Raw genomic sequence first — 15,434 nt, forward strand, 5'->3', positions numbered from 1 at the left:
CTGAGCATTCTTTTATATACTCAGTAGATGCAAGCTAACCCAAAACAAAACAGGAGTTCAGAGTCTGTGCAAATAACGACAAAAGCAAAATGAGCACAAAAGAATAGGCATGTTAATAATAGAACAATAATAGAACTAATGACCCAGTGGTGCTCCTCCACAACAAAGAGGCTTCTTTGTACAAAGAGCTATTTCATAATAAATCCAAGGATAATAAAATCTAGCAATGAGAACTCAATAAAGCAAGATGAATCTTAGATCATCGTTGACACGGACTCAAGTGGTGGCAAATCTGAAGAAGGATTATCAAAGCTTGGGATTTATGGCCCCAGTGGACGCTTTTCTTTGAGGACCCCATGGAAATGATGCCAATTGAGAGTCCTCAAGGTAATTTCCTTGGAAGCTCCAGAAATGTTGAAGTTTAAGAGCACTGTTCAGTATCTGAAACAATGCATCAAACTGTATTTGTTGCTTACTTAATTAGGCAAAGCAGATGTTAATACAGGATTTTGGGGAAAACTTGGAAGTGGTCTGATGGGCTTTTAGAAGTGATAAGTGAGTTCAAGCCAACAGTAAATTTCCCAGAGCATATCTGTTGTTGGCTGACTTTTAGAAGGAAGGGGCTACTGATTGGTTGGTTTTCAGAAGTTAAGTTCATTGAGATCTGTTGACATACAATGATTTACAAGATTTTAAATTTGTTCTATATACCTGTTAACCATGGTTATATAAAAGTATGGTTGTTCTGGCTTTTATCCATAGAACAATCACTCATTTCCAAGGATTGTGGGGAATTTTTTAAATTAATGAATAGGTGTTATTCTGGAAAGGAGGGAAGGTGGTTAGTGTAGTGGTGGGAAAATATTTCAGGGCCATGGAATAGCATGTTTTAAAAGCTTTAGGGATTGGAAAATACATAGTACACTTGGAAACTGCACGTACTTAATATGGCTGGACATAGATTGCTAAGAGATGTGTGAGTTAGTATTAGAGAAATTTCCTGAAAACCAGTTCCCTTAAAACTAGTATTAAGTGGATGATGTTTTTTGAAAAATTTTTAGATACTTTAAATTGGGTCTGTGTCAGTTGACCTTAGCTTGTTTCATCATGTATGAGGCAGGATAAGGTCTCATAATTTCATGAAGAGTAAATACAACCTACTTGAAGGGAATCTTCACCCTTTTCCCTTTTGCAGATAAAAATGAGTTTGTTGTACATTTCAGCTTTGAATGTGTTTCAGAATTAATTGATGTGTACTGATTGGTGAGATTTTTGGTGGATTTGCTTTTAATGAATTGGTTATTTGACTAGTCAGATGACTGTTGAATTGGCTTTTGGTGACTGACTTTTTACACAGGTAGATGTATTTCTCTGTGCGTGTCTTGGGAGATGGGCATCTGGAGGGTAATAGGAATAAAACTAATATTAGGTCATTAGAAAGTTCTTATTGTCAAATTTAGGTGATTGACCTTTATTCTGGAGATTTAGTAGTACACTGATAGATTTTCATGTACTGAAGTAACATTATATTAGGGCTTTGGAAAATTTGGGAAATGGACTGAAGGTGTAGATGGAGATAGTTTTTACTTCAATACATTTCTCCTAAGAGGCAAAAGATGATAGAAACATGAATTAAGGCTATGACAGTGAATTGGGATAAATGGATGGTCTTAGGAGTACTATATTTTGAATATAAGTTTTAGAGGACTTGACTTTTTGAATGGGGGTTTGGTAAGAACTTGAGTTTCCCTGGTGGCTCAGTGGTAAAGAATCTACCTGCAATGGAGGAGACTCAGGTTCAATCCATGGGTCAAGAAGTTCCCCTGGAGAAGGAAATGGCTACCCTCTCCAGTATTCTTGCCTGGAGAATTCTCTGGACAGAGGAGCCTGGTGAGCTACAGTCCATGGGGTCACAAAGAGTCAGACACGACTTAGCCAGTCATACTTTGGGTCAGGACTTACTCATTTGAATATTTGTCATTCATTGATATAAGTAACACAGTAGGAAGAAAACAGGATTTTGGAAAAGGTTATGGCTTTAGATTTGGTAGATTTGGTCATACCAAGTTTGAGATCCAGATTTCCTGGTGGGGAGATTTCATTTTATGGATCTGGATCCTAAAGGTTGATTTAGACATAGATATGGAAGGGGGTTTCCAAAGCCCATCCCTAGATTTGATGATTTGCTGGGAGAATTTCTAGCACTCAGCATGTAGTTGTACTCCCAGCTATGGTTTCTTACCAAAAAAAAAGATGCAAAACAGAACTGGTGTAAGGATAAGGCACACTGGAGAAGATACCAGGCATGAACTTCTAAGAGTCTTTTTTCCCAGCAGAGTCACACAGGACTCATCTGAATTTCTCCAGTGTCAAATTATGACAGCTCATGTGAAATGTTGTCTACCGGAGAAATTTATTAGATACTTAGTGCCCATTTTCAAGTCAGGGATTAATCATGTTCGCACCTTCTGCCTACTACATATCAGGGATTCCACACACCCAGAAGGAACACAGACGTTCAGCATAAAAACCACGTTGTTTGTTGAGGTACTGTTTTTGGAATGGTAGGAAAAGTCCTGAAATCTAAGTTTCCAGATGATGGTCAAAGTCCAGTCTTGTTGGCGGGCCATTCTAATGATGGTAATTCTGCCATGCTAAGTCTTCTACATGAAATAAGGCCATAAGAATGAATGAGACTAGGAAATCTATCCATTCCTTGATTCCATCATTATGAACTCATCTCTGTCCACACAGCCTCCTTCATTTTCCCATCTAAAGCTTAACCTTTCCTTTCCCTTAGGTCCTAGCTGCTCCTGCTCTTAGACACTATTCTATTAATTATCCTTTCTCTTCTATATACTCTTAACTTCCTTTCTACTTAAGCAAGACCATATCCTTTCAACCTGAAGAATTCATTCTTGACCTAAGACCTCACCCCTATGTTTTACCCTTTTTTTTCTTTCATGGCAAACCTTCTTGAAAATGAAAATTATATTATCTGCCTTTAATTTTTCAGTTCCTATTCCCTTTCCTTATAGTTCTATTCCCCAAGCTTCCTTGAAATTGATCTTTTGACGATCAACAAAACCCTCTTTATTACTACATCTAGCAATTATTACTCCTTAACTCACTGGTGACCTCTATTTGAGAGCAGAATGAGACAGTATCTACAGGAAGTATGTAGGTGCAGAGGAAAGGAAAAAGATTTGAAATATTTGCTTGAGGAGAGTGGGAAAAGGAGGTAGAATCAAGACTATCAGAGAATTGCTGGGTACAGAAATTGGAGATCATTTTTTATGACTGTTCTTTGTATTGAGAATTTTCTTTATCAGCTTTTAGCAATTCTGGTATCTAAGATGGAAATGAAAGCTAGATACAGGTCACTTTTTACTGGCTAAGTAGGAAGAAAAGACTCTTAAGGCAAGGAAATTGGGGATATTGACAAGAGAATTTTTAAAGTCATGACCAGAAATTTTTCATCTTTCACTATAAAATGTAAAATACATTTGTATTTTTGTCTTAATACTAACATTATAACAATAGTATATTTATTGGTCTACAAATATTTTCCATGTTGCCTGGAATGAAGCCATAGTTAAAATGTAACTGCAGAGACTGAGCTTCAGTGGAAAGGTGCTATTCTACATTTTCTGAATATTTTTCTTAGATATTTTTTCAACATATTTTACAGTCTTGACTAACTTCTTTAATACATGGACTTGTGTGCTTAAAATTTTAGAATTAATAAGCTGTTATTTTATTAGATAACTACAGCGGTTCAGCAGTGTGTTCAGTACTTTGAGTTGTGTGAAACCATGAAAGGTGATGAAGTTTTGGGACATTCAAAGTCTTGTGGTAAGTATTATATTTTGTTACATTTTAAAAAATGGTAAATTTTATTAATAAATAGCTTTGTAATTTATTTTTTAATATCATAATAAATTAGATTGCTTTTGCTAATACAAGATACTTTCCACAGATTTAAGATACAGCATAATATGACCTTTTGTAGCAGATCTACATTTGAGGTTATCATAGTGATTCATATAGTCTGCAGTTTTTCAGCTCATAACACGGTGTATGTCTTCGTGAGTTATACTGCAGTAATACACTAGAGGAAGAAAGAATGAAAGTGTATCAGGTGCATTTTAGTGGGAGGAAGATTTCTATGGAATACTGTTTTATTATTGAACACTTTGCCCCATTTTATGATTCTTCTCTGCTTATTCTCAGTCTGAGCTAAAATAATCTAGATGTTTCATAGTCTGGCCCTTATATATCTATCTAATCTCATATCTAGTTATTGATAGAAGTGAAACTTCTCTTAGAAGGCATACCAGTGCCTACACTTTGGTTATTCCTGCTCCTGCTGCCACTATCCATAATCCCTACACTGATAAAAATCTTATTGTGAAAGAGTAAACTTTGAGTTTTTCAAGAAGGCATCTTGGCCTTGGGTGAACTTTTATTGTTCTTGCTGACTTCATACAGCTTTGTATGTGAATTTGATATCTTATCATTCCATGTCACTTCTTTAGGGAAATATTAAGTTCTTTGAGAATATGAAGATATTTTATAATTTTCTTTATCCCTGAATAAATTCTTTACTCAAGAAAATTGGCCAAAGACCAATTATTAACAGGTTTCAAAATATAAGTGTTTTGTAGTAAAGGAGATAGTACAGAAAGAAGCCAGAACTTTGAGAGAAGACAAAGATATATAAGTTTATATGCATATGAGAGTAAAAGTGTTAGTCACTCGGTCATGTCTGACTCTTTGTGACCACATGGACTGTAGCCCACCAGGCTCCTGCTGCTGCTAAGTCGCCTCAGTTGTGTCTGACTCTGTGCAACCCCATAGACGGCAGCCTACCAGGCTCCCCCATCCCTGGGGTTCTCCAGGCTAGAACACTGGAGTGGGTTGCCATTTCTCCAGTACATGAAGGTGAAAAGTGAAAGTGAAGTCGCTCAGTCGTGTGCGACTCCTAGCGACCCCATGGACTGCAGCCTACCATGCTCCTCCATCCATGGGATTTTCCAGGCAAGAGTACTGGAGTGGGGTGCCATTGCACCAGGCTCCTCTGTCCATGGAATTCTCCAGGCAAGAATACTGGAGTGGGTAGCCATTCCCTTCTCCAGGAGATATTACCAACCCAGGGATCAAACCCCGGTCTCCTGCATTGCAGCAGGCATATTTTTTAATGTCTGAGCTGCCAGTGAAGCCTTTGTGTGTGTATATAATCTGTAAATTCATAAATTTTTCTAATTAATATTAAAATGTTGTATCTAGCTTTTTTCCCCTACCACTCTCCCAGCCCTTCACTACCTTGGTTTTTTCCCTGTCTAATGAAGACTTCAGGGTGCTTCATTGCAGTCTTTCAACACTTCTTTCAAAATTTTTGCCTTCTTCTCTTTCAGAGTTTCCTGCCTACAGTTCTTCTACTCTAGGTCACCTCTGGTCTTCAGAAAATTAAGCAGAGGCTCTAGGTCACCTGTGGTCCTCAGGAAATTGGGCAGAGACTCTAGGTCACCTCTGGTCCTCAGGATATTGAGCAGAGATGCTAGATCACCTCTGGTCCTCAGGAAATTGAGCAGAGACTCTAGGTCACTTCCAGTCCTCAGGAAGAGGACAGGTTGCATAGAGTGTTGTAACATTCAATTGATAGTGCACTGGTGCATTTCTCTTGCTTCAGCAGCTCTTTGTGTTGCTTTGTAATCATCTTAGATATTCTTTCTTCAGTGTTCAATGAATTTCATCAAACTGTACTGTATTGCCCCTGCCCCTGCCCATTTTTTTCTAAGAGTAAATTTTGCATCCTGTCTCACTGGGAAAAATGGAAGTTTTTAGATATGAAATTCCTAGATGTCTTGCATTTATGCATGCAGATGCATATTTATGTGCCCTTATCAATGTTCCCTTTCTCCCAGTTAGAATGAAGAGGTAATCCTTCTGTTCCAGATTGAACTACTTGTCTGCTCTTGATTCAGTTCCCATCTGGTGTTTTGTTTTGTGTTTTTAAGAACCATTGCTTCATTTGTTGTTGTCTTCCTTTCTGTTGGTACCTTTCCTTGCATTCTCTAAACCTGCTCATATTTTTCATACAAAAAAGTGAGCAATTTCATATGTATCTTACTTCTCTTTGCTTTTCTTAAGAGAAAAGGCCTTCTAACTATTGAATATATACCCAGGCCCCATTTCTTTATCTCCTATTCACTTCTCAACCATGAAAATGAGACTTTTATTTCTGCTGCTCCATGGTCTTTGCATTAACTTTCTCTTCTTTCTTGCCCTCATTTTACAGCATTTGCCTCTCTTGACTCTTTCCCTCATCTTCCTGATACCATTCTTTCTTGGATTTCTTCATTCTCATCTAACACGTTTTTCTTAGTCACTTGAAAGGCTCTTTTTATGTCTGTACTTAAAAAGTTTTGCTCTTTGCTTTTTTTTTCAGCTTAGTCTATCTGTTGTCTCTTGAGGGAGCCAGTTCACTCTCATGGTTTCAAGTATTACATATTTTTATATATAAATGATCACCCTGAAATGTTTAAGTCTGTATTCCTTTCCTGAGTCCCAGACCAATGCACTCATACTTAGTATTCTATTTGGAAGATCCTTGGGAACGTCAATATTAAAATATCAAGGACTGAAATCATTATTATCTTTCTAAACATTTTTTCTTCAGAATTAAATAGAAGAAGAATTTACTATGTACTCAGAAACTTGAGAATTTTTAAAAAATCTTTTCATGGTATGCATGTAATTCTAGCTAAGGCACATTGATTTTATTTCCTTGAACATTTATTTTTTGTCTCATCTTCTCCATTCTTTTTTCTAATAGATGTTTTTGTTCGTGATTTTCCTAATGATTGTTACTTTAAGCCTTGACCTTCTTCCATTCACCTTTCCATGTTGCCATCAGTCAGTTTTCCACAAACATATTTGATTACTTTTCTGCTTGAAACCCTTTAGTATCATCCCAGTTGCCTCTGTAATAAAGCCCATACTCTTTTTGCAGCTAAGTCCTGATATGTTGCTGCTATCCTCTAGCCATTTGTTTCTCCTACTTATCCTCCCTGTGCTCTGTTCATATCAGGCTGTTTGCCACTGGAAGCCTGGTTTCACTCTTCTTGGTTTTTGACACCAGCAAATAGTTCAAGGTCTTATATAAAACAGGTACTCAGTAGATCTTGAATGTATGGATGAATGAATGAATAAATGATATATGTTAGAAGGTGCCTTTATTTTAGCAATTCTAATTTCATCTGCAAACATGGTTACAAATATGATTGTGCTACTGGCCTTTAATTGGTAGAATTATGCAGTAATAATGTTTTATATTGAGTTCCTTCCTTCCTTAATTCAGTCTCTTTATAATGACAGATAACTAACAATCTTATGGTATTTGTTTTAGAATGATCACTGTATGCCTATTATAGTTTTCTGAGGTTTGATAAATTTTATAATGAATGCTTTTCTTCAGATTTAAGTGTATTAAAGTATCTTGGGAAACAGTAAGGGATTTTTAAAGAAATTTATACCAAGTGTCTCCATTATAGACTGCAACCTTGTTTAATGTTCAGAGAGAAATAAAAACAGGTACTATGAAATATAATAGCATTAAAACAAATGTAATTGTTTTTCTTTTAAGGGATTAAGCAGAAAACTTTCTACTACTCAGGACAAGAATTACAATACATTTATTTCGTTCACTCACTGAGCCTTTTGGGAAGATTACTGATCTATACACAAGGCCGAAAGCTATTTCCTATAAAGTTAAAGACTAGAAAAGGTAAGTGCAATTAGGAGATATGAATATATTCAGGTATGATAAAATTTGTGCTATGATTTTTTAGTTTAGAGATTTGGCTTGGTCTCTCCTAGGATACTGAGCAAGATACCTTTCAGTCTGCTGACAGGCTTATGTAAAGTGTTGTTATTTTTTTTTCTCCCAGTACGTACTTCTTCCTACTTGTATAATTCTGTTTCCCCTGTCTTTAATGTTTCCTTATTTTTTTTTTCTCTGCCTTTTAAAATCCTAGATATATTGGATGATTCAAGTCTGGATTCAGAACTAGAAGTCCTTGTTCTGATTCCGCTAAAAATTAGCTGTGATCTTTAGGCAACTATGTCTAGTTTATTCTTCTGGATATAATCTTGTATTATAGACCCTTTTTTCCTAATTGTACCATAGTCTCTATGAAAACTCAGATTAGGAGGATGGATGATTAGTTTAAAATTTTCTAACTTGTAAACATATGCTAGAAAATGACGTTCTTTTTCTTCCTTTTTGAAGATTCAGTATCCCTTACGGATCTTCTGGTTCTGTTTACCCAACTTATCTATCATTCACCAACTTGTCCAAAGATGACATCACCTGGTCATTTAGGTAATCTGCTTCTATTATAAATAGAGAAATAGAAACCATGGAAAAATATTCTATTTTCTGGATGTTTTCACAGACCTCATTTGGTAAAGAGATTTCATTAAGAAAGCATTATTCATAATAAATTACATTGGTCCTGTCAAGTATTTGCTTAGTGAATTTATGGAGTATGGAATATTAGAGTATAAATTAAGAACTTTAGTGTGTTTATGTTGTATATTACCAGGAAAACCTTACATTACTAACTTTTGGTTCCCTAATTTCTTCATGTAAAACACTGTTTTGTTTAGTATATTAGGAGGCAAATATCTGCAAGTGTTAATTTATGAAACTAAAAATACCACATTAATTTTGGTACTCTGTTCTCTATATTATATTTATTTATATCTGTGTCTTGCTGAATATGTATATTTTTAAAAGTCTTAAAAATGTTCGTTTATTTCATTGGTTTTATGCTAACACAAGAAATATGCTAGTTTCCATTACAGTTTCTCCTCTGCTTTCTTTTTGGCTGTGTTTTATACTTTTTAATGATTCTAGTTTACTCCCAGGCTTGACACCTGAATATACTTTCTTCTTTTTTTAAGAAAAAGAAGAAAAGTGAATGCAATCAGAAAGGTGTTTGCCAGGAGGGGAGAAGTTGTGAATTTGCTTCAAACCACATCCTCACTATCAAGCAGAGCTTTTATGTCAAACAGCAAATGATCTAATGATGTCTTTTGGTGTTTATAATGCCATTTGCTTTCATTAACTTGAAGATACATTATGCAAATATTCTCAAGTTTCAGGTCATAATTTGGTAATAAATCATCCTTTGAGCATTGAATTGTATGATTTTTAAACTCTTTAATTAACCTTAATGAGCTTTTTGAAACAGCAATAGCTAACACAGAAACAAAAGATGTAAGTAATGTCTTATTACATTTTCAAAAAATACTTCTTCTTTATCAGAGGATTATTCTCCTGCAAGTATGGCAACTGAAGTTCTGTGTATACTCTGTGATCAGAAAGAATGTGCAATTGAATGCTTATATAACAACACTGTGATTGAGGCTCTTCTTCAGCCTATTCATAACTTAATGAAAGGAACTAAGGTTGGTAATAAAGAGTCTCTTACTTGGGTATTAGTGAATATTCAGTGGGACTTCTAAATTTGATCATTTGAAGTATTATACCATTTTCCATATAAATGTATTTTAAATTTTACTTCATACAGTTAGTTGATTTTAGTTATGACAGTGTCAGGGAAAAGGCCATATAACATCTTAATCTTTTTTTCTGGTCAGGCAAGAACTGAAGTTATCTATTAAGATATTTGTTTTATAAATCTTTTAAGTCTTATGAATACTTTGTTGTTTGTTTTAATGACAACTGTAGAGCCCTTGGAAATATTTTCCTGGAGTCAGCTTTTTTTACATATGAAGAACAAGTATTGTTTTAGATAAACTTATAAGCATCCCAGTTCTGAGCCTATGTGTGTCTCTGCGGTTTGTGCAGTATATTACCTTACATTATATACTGTATCCATCACAGCCGAGGCTGAAAGAGACTTAATGTCAGACATTTAGTAGGTGGAAGAGTTGGTAGCATCACCACTAGTGCGGTCTGTGTAATGTATCTCTCCACTCCTGTGACTAAATTTCTGGGAAATGACTAAAAGCCTTAGCAATAGACTAAAGGTTTTTGATTTTCCGTGTCTGTGTTTTGTAGTGTTTTCATTGATGTCTTCTCCCTTTGCCCACCTCTCAGTGGGATGGGCAGCTGTTCACCCACTCACATATTCATCATTTATTGCTCATTCAGAAAGCATTAAACATTTATGTGACTGTGGTACACAGTGTGGAATTCTGGGAAAGTAAGTGGTCATAATGAAAATATTTTGATCTTAGTCAGCCTCAGGAAAACAGGATGACCAGAGAAGAAATAAATAGATCATAATATACAATTTAATATTATAGAATGCCATAACATAAATTTTGAAATCTAAACATAACCATAACATAAATTTCAAAATGTAAACCACATACCAGAGCTAAGAAATGTACTGCTGGATTTTGAACCATAGCTATTGCTTCTTCAGTTCAGTTCAGTTCAGTCGCTCAGTCATGTCCGAATCTTTGCGACCCCATGAATCGCGGCATGCCAGGCCTCTCTGTCCATCACCAACTCCCAGAGTTTACTCAAACTCACGTGCATGGAGTCGGTGATGCCATCCAGCCATCTCATCCTCTGTCGTCTCCTTCTCCTCCTGCCCCCAATCCCTCCTGGCATCAGGGTCTTTTCCAGTGAGTCAGATCTTCGCATGAGGTGGCCAAAGTATTGGAGTTTCAGCTTTAGCATCAGTCCTTCCAATGAACACCCAGGACTTGATCTCCTTTAGAATTGACTGGTTGGACCTCCTTGCAGTCCAAGGGACTATCAAAAGTCTCCAACACCACAGTTCAAAAGCATCAATTCTTTGGCGCTCAGCTTTCTTCACAGTCCAACTTTCACATCCATACATGACTACTGGAAAAACCATAGCCTTGACTCGACAGACCTTGCTTTTCAATATGCTATCTAGGTTGGTCATAACTTTCCTTCCAAGGAGTAAGCGTCTTTTAATTTCATGGCTTCAATCACCATCTGCAGTGATTTTGGAGCCCAGAAAAATAAAGTCTGACACTGTTTCCCCATCTATTTCCCGTATTGCTTCTTAACTTTCATCTATCTATCTTTAACTTTCTGTTTTATTTTGGCATCTTTCTTTTAGCTGTAAATGTGTTGGGATGGGGGAAACTCTTGATTACCCAGTGCACAATTTTAACTACCACCTTATATCTGATCTTTTTAACAATAAGCTTTTAATTATGGCACCTTACCATTCTTGTCTTGGCTCCTTCTCTTCCCATTGTTTCTCACCTCATTGTATTATAATCTTGCCTTCATCATGTCACTGATGGAGCTTTGATTGCAGTTGCCTGTAATTTTAAAACGTAACTTTTCAGATTTGATCGTTAACACAGTAGACCACTTCTGAAATTATTCCTTAGCTTTCCTACAATCTTTCTGTTTTTTTCTGTCCCTTTCTAAATATTCTTTGTTACCTCGGTGGTTTCCCTTCCAAGTCCCTGCTGTCTTCAGTGATTCAGGACCTGGTTCACTTTTCTTTCTCTTAGTATGCTTTTCCTGGATGATGAGATCACTTCAGCTCCAGACTTCTTTAGCTGCCTCCTAACTTTAGGTGCCTACTGAACACCTTTTTTTGTTATTTATTCCATGAGCCAAACTCAGCTTTTTCTTTTTTTAAAATTTATTTAATTTATTTATTTTAATTGGAGGTTAATTACTTTACAGTATTCTATTGGTTTTGCCATACATCAACATGAATCCACCAAAGGTATACACATATTCCCCATCCTGAACCCCTCTCCCACCTCCCTCCCCATACCATCCCTCTGTGTCATCCCAGTGCACCAGCCCCAAGCATCCTGTATCATGCATCGAACCTGGGCTGGTGATTCATTTCTTATATGATATTATACATGTTTCAATGCCATTCTCCCAAATCAACCCACCCTCTCCCTCTCCCACAGAGTCCAAAAGATTGTTCTATACATCTGTGTCTCTTTTGCTGTCTCGCATACAGGGTTATTGTTACCATCTTTTAAATTCCATATGTATGTGTTAGTGTACTGTATTGGTGTTTTTCTTTCTGGCTTACTTCACTCTGTATAATAGGCTCCAGTTTCATCCACCTCATTAGAACTGATTCAAATGTATTCTTTTTAATGGCTGAGTAATACTCCATTGTGTATATGTACCACTGCTTTCTTATCCATTCATCTGCTGATGGACATCTAGGTTGCTTCCATGTCCTGGCTATTATAAACAGTGCTGCGATGAACATTGGGGTACACGTGTCTCTTTCCCTTCTGGTTTCCTCTGTGTGTATGCAAAACAGTATTTTTTTTTTCTGCCCTTTTCTGTTCTGTAAATGGGAACTCCTTCATTCTCTACATTCAATTTATATTTAAGACCTATAGATTTTTCCCCCCCTGCATATGTCTAAAATCCAGGTATTTCTCTCAATCCCCACTGTTTTTGCTTTTGTTTGTGTATGCTCATGCATGCTCAGTCAATTCTGACTCTTTTGTGACCCCAGGGACTGTTGCCCACTGGTTAGGCTCCTCTGTCCATAGGATTTTCCCAGCGAGGTTACAGGAGTGGGTTGCCATTTCCTCCTCCGTGGGACTTTCCCAGTCCAGGATCAAGTGTGCTCCAGAGTCTCCTGTATGCAGGCGGATGCTTCACTGCTCAGCCACAAGTGTAGGTGTTACTTTGGTTTAAGCCCCGATAATTTCTTGCTTGGAATATAAACATTTTTCCTTGTTCAGGTTTTCCTTTTTCCAGCCTATTCCTATTTTGCCACTAAGGCTACTTGCTGCTTGCTGGATAAACTTCAGACTTTTCAACTAGACGTTTATATCGAGTTTTCTGTTTTCTTATATTGTACCTGTTTCTTTCCTGTATATTCCAGTTATAAGAGATCATTTGCATTTTTTAAGTCAGGTTATAGTATTTCCCTATGTTCAAACATTTATTCCTTGCCCTGGAAAGTCTCTAACTTGGTCTGTTTGTTCTTCAGACCATAATTTATTGTATCTTGAAATTTTCTCTCAGTTCTCCCTGACAGATTTCGGTGTTTGTCTATATTCTCACATTATGTACTTCTGTAGTTGTACCTAAGTTGCAATGATTCTTGAGAATTAAAAAAAAAAAACTGTCTGGCACATAATAGACATTCATTATTTCACTTAAGGCATTGAACACTACCCACTGAGTCACTGCGGCATCATTGGCTCTGTGCTGGGTAGTTGAAATATAGAAGTGACTAAGACGTGGTCATTGTTTTTTAAGGAACCCACTCTAATAGGAAAGACAGAATATCAAACAAATAAACTATTTAAAATGAGGAAAAAGAAAGTTTAAAAAATGTGTGTATGAATGAAGGAAAGTAGAGAATTTCTTTTAAGAAAGATATTTAGTGTGAAAGTAACAAATTAAACATTAGATCATCTAGTTAAGAATTCTTCAGGTGAATGTACCTGACCCCTCATTAGTTAAACTAACCCACTGAATTTATTAGAATGTATTGGTTGCAATGTGTTTTTTGTTCAGTCACTAAGTCGTGTCCGACTCTTTGCAACCCCATGGCTACAGCATGCCAGGCTCCTCTGTCCTCTACTCTGTCCCAGAGTTTGCTCAAATTCATGTCCACTGAGTCAATGATGCCATCCAACCATCTCATCCTCTGTCACCCCTTTCTCCTTTTGCCTTCAGTTTTTTCCCAGCATCAGTGTCTTTTTCAGTGAGTAGGCTCTTCACAATCAGGTGGCCAAAGTATTGGAGCTTCAGCTTCAGATCAGTCCTTCAAATGAATATTCAGGGTTGATTTCCTTTAGGATTGACTGGTTTGATCTCCTTTGCTGTCCAAGGGACTCTCAAGAGTCTTCTCTGGGACTACAGTTCAAAAGCATCAATTCTGTGGCACTCAGCCTGTGATCCAACTCTCTCATCTGTACACGACTACTGGAAAATCATAGCTTTGACTATATGGACCTTTGTTGGCAAAGTGATGTCTCTGCTTATTAATACACTGTCTAGGTTTGTCATAGCTTTCCTTTGAAGGAGCAAGTGTCTTTTAATTTCATGGCTGCAGTCACTGTATCAGATGAGATCAGATCAGTCGCTCAGTCATGTCTGACTCTTTGCGACCCCATTAATCGCAGCACGCCAGGCCTCCCTGTACATCACCAATTCCCAGAGTTCACTGAGACTCACATCCATCGAGTCAGTGATGCCATCCAGCCATCTCATCCTCTGTCATCCCCTTCTCCTCCTGCCCCCAATCCCTCCCAGCATCAGAGTCTTTTCCAATGAGTCAACTCTTCGCATGAGGTGGCCAAAGTACTGGAGTTTCAGCTTTAGCATCATTCCTTCCAAAGAAATCCCAGGGCTGATCTCCTTCAGAATGGACTGGTTGGATCTCCTTGCAGTCCAAGGGACTCTCAAGAGTCTTCTCCAACACCACAGTTCAAAAGCATCAATTCTTTGGCGCTCAGCCTTCTTCACAGTTCAACTCTCACTGTATAGATATATTCAAAATTATCGAGGAGAATAAGTGCATTGCATCCATGTAGGTACAGGTGCATAAGTAGGTCCCAGAAAGAATGGAAACTTTAGTAGACTGAGACTTCTAGATAGTCTCTAGCATTGACACAACTCTCTAGTTTTTAGTATTTCCTATGTACTAATTTTCTATATACTGATAAAACTAGTTTTACTACTTTTAACAATAAAAACTGGGGAAATATGATCAGTTCCACTTAGGTTTTCTCATTAGTTGACATCATTAGCTATTGGCCAACTCATGAATTGATAGTCCTTAGTCACACCTATGGAGAAGACAATGGCACCCCACTCCAGTACTCTTGCCTGGAGAATCCCATGGACGGAGGAGCCTGGTAGGCTGCAGTCCATGGGGTCGCTAAGAGTTGGGCACAACTGAGCGACTTCACTTTCACTTTTCACTTTCATGCATTGGGGAAGGAAATGGCAACCCACTCCAGTGTTCTTGCCTGGAGAATCCCAGGGACGGGGGAGCCTGGTGGGCTGCCGTCTGTGGGGTCACACAGAGTCGGACACGACTGAAGCGACTTAGCAGCAGCAGCAGCAGCAGTCACACCTATAACTCATGACCCAATCAGTTATGGGAAAAGATGATGTCCCTTAGAAAGTATGTTAGATAGCATGTACAATGAAATTAGATCAGATATATATAGCCCAGTGAGTGAAAAGTAAAGGGCAAAGCAGAAGAGCTACTGCATTTGTCATCTAGAATTATATGCATATAAAATTATAATAGCAGCAATTGTTTCAGCTGTCTTAATAAACAGTAATAGCTTTGGGTAAAAAGTATGTATGTTTTTGCCTTATCAACTGTGCTAGTACGAGAATATAATCTAATGATGCATTTAATTCAGACGTATTTCACAACCTAACAATCATT

At 37.2% G+C, this 15,434-nt stretch overlaps 1 protein-coding gene across 3 annotated transcripts in view; it reads left to right on the top strand.

Annotated features, from left to right (window-relative positions):
• The window catches only part of TBC1D32 (TBC1 domain family member 32), a 208,130-nt gene that overhangs the window by 44,339 nt on the left and 148,357 nt on the right, over nucleotides 1-15,434 (top strand). For all 3 annotated transcript variants that reach the window (XM_055535047.1, XM_055535046.1, XM_055535044.1), the window contains exons 12-15: nucleotides 3,765-3,855; nucleotides 7,649-7,789; nucleotides 8,294-8,386; nucleotides 9,335-9,477. In XM_055535047.1, coding sequence (XP_055391022.1) covers nucleotides 3,765-3,855; nucleotides 7,649-7,789; nucleotides 8,294-8,386; nucleotides 9,335-9,477 — 468 coding nt within the window. The remainder of the gene's footprint in view (nucleotides 1-3,764; nucleotides 3,856-7,648; nucleotides 7,790-8,293; nucleotides 8,387-9,334; nucleotides 9,478-15,434) is intronic.

Source organism: Bubalus kerabau, chromosome 9 (genome assembly GCF_029407905.1).
Source record: "Bubalus kerabau isolate K-KA32 ecotype Philippines breed swamp buffalo chromosome 9, PCC_UOA_SB_1v2, whole genome shotgun sequence".
Taxonomy (NCBI): domain Eukaryota; kingdom Metazoa; phylum Chordata; class Mammalia; order Artiodactyla; family Bovidae; genus Bubalus; species Bubalus kerabau.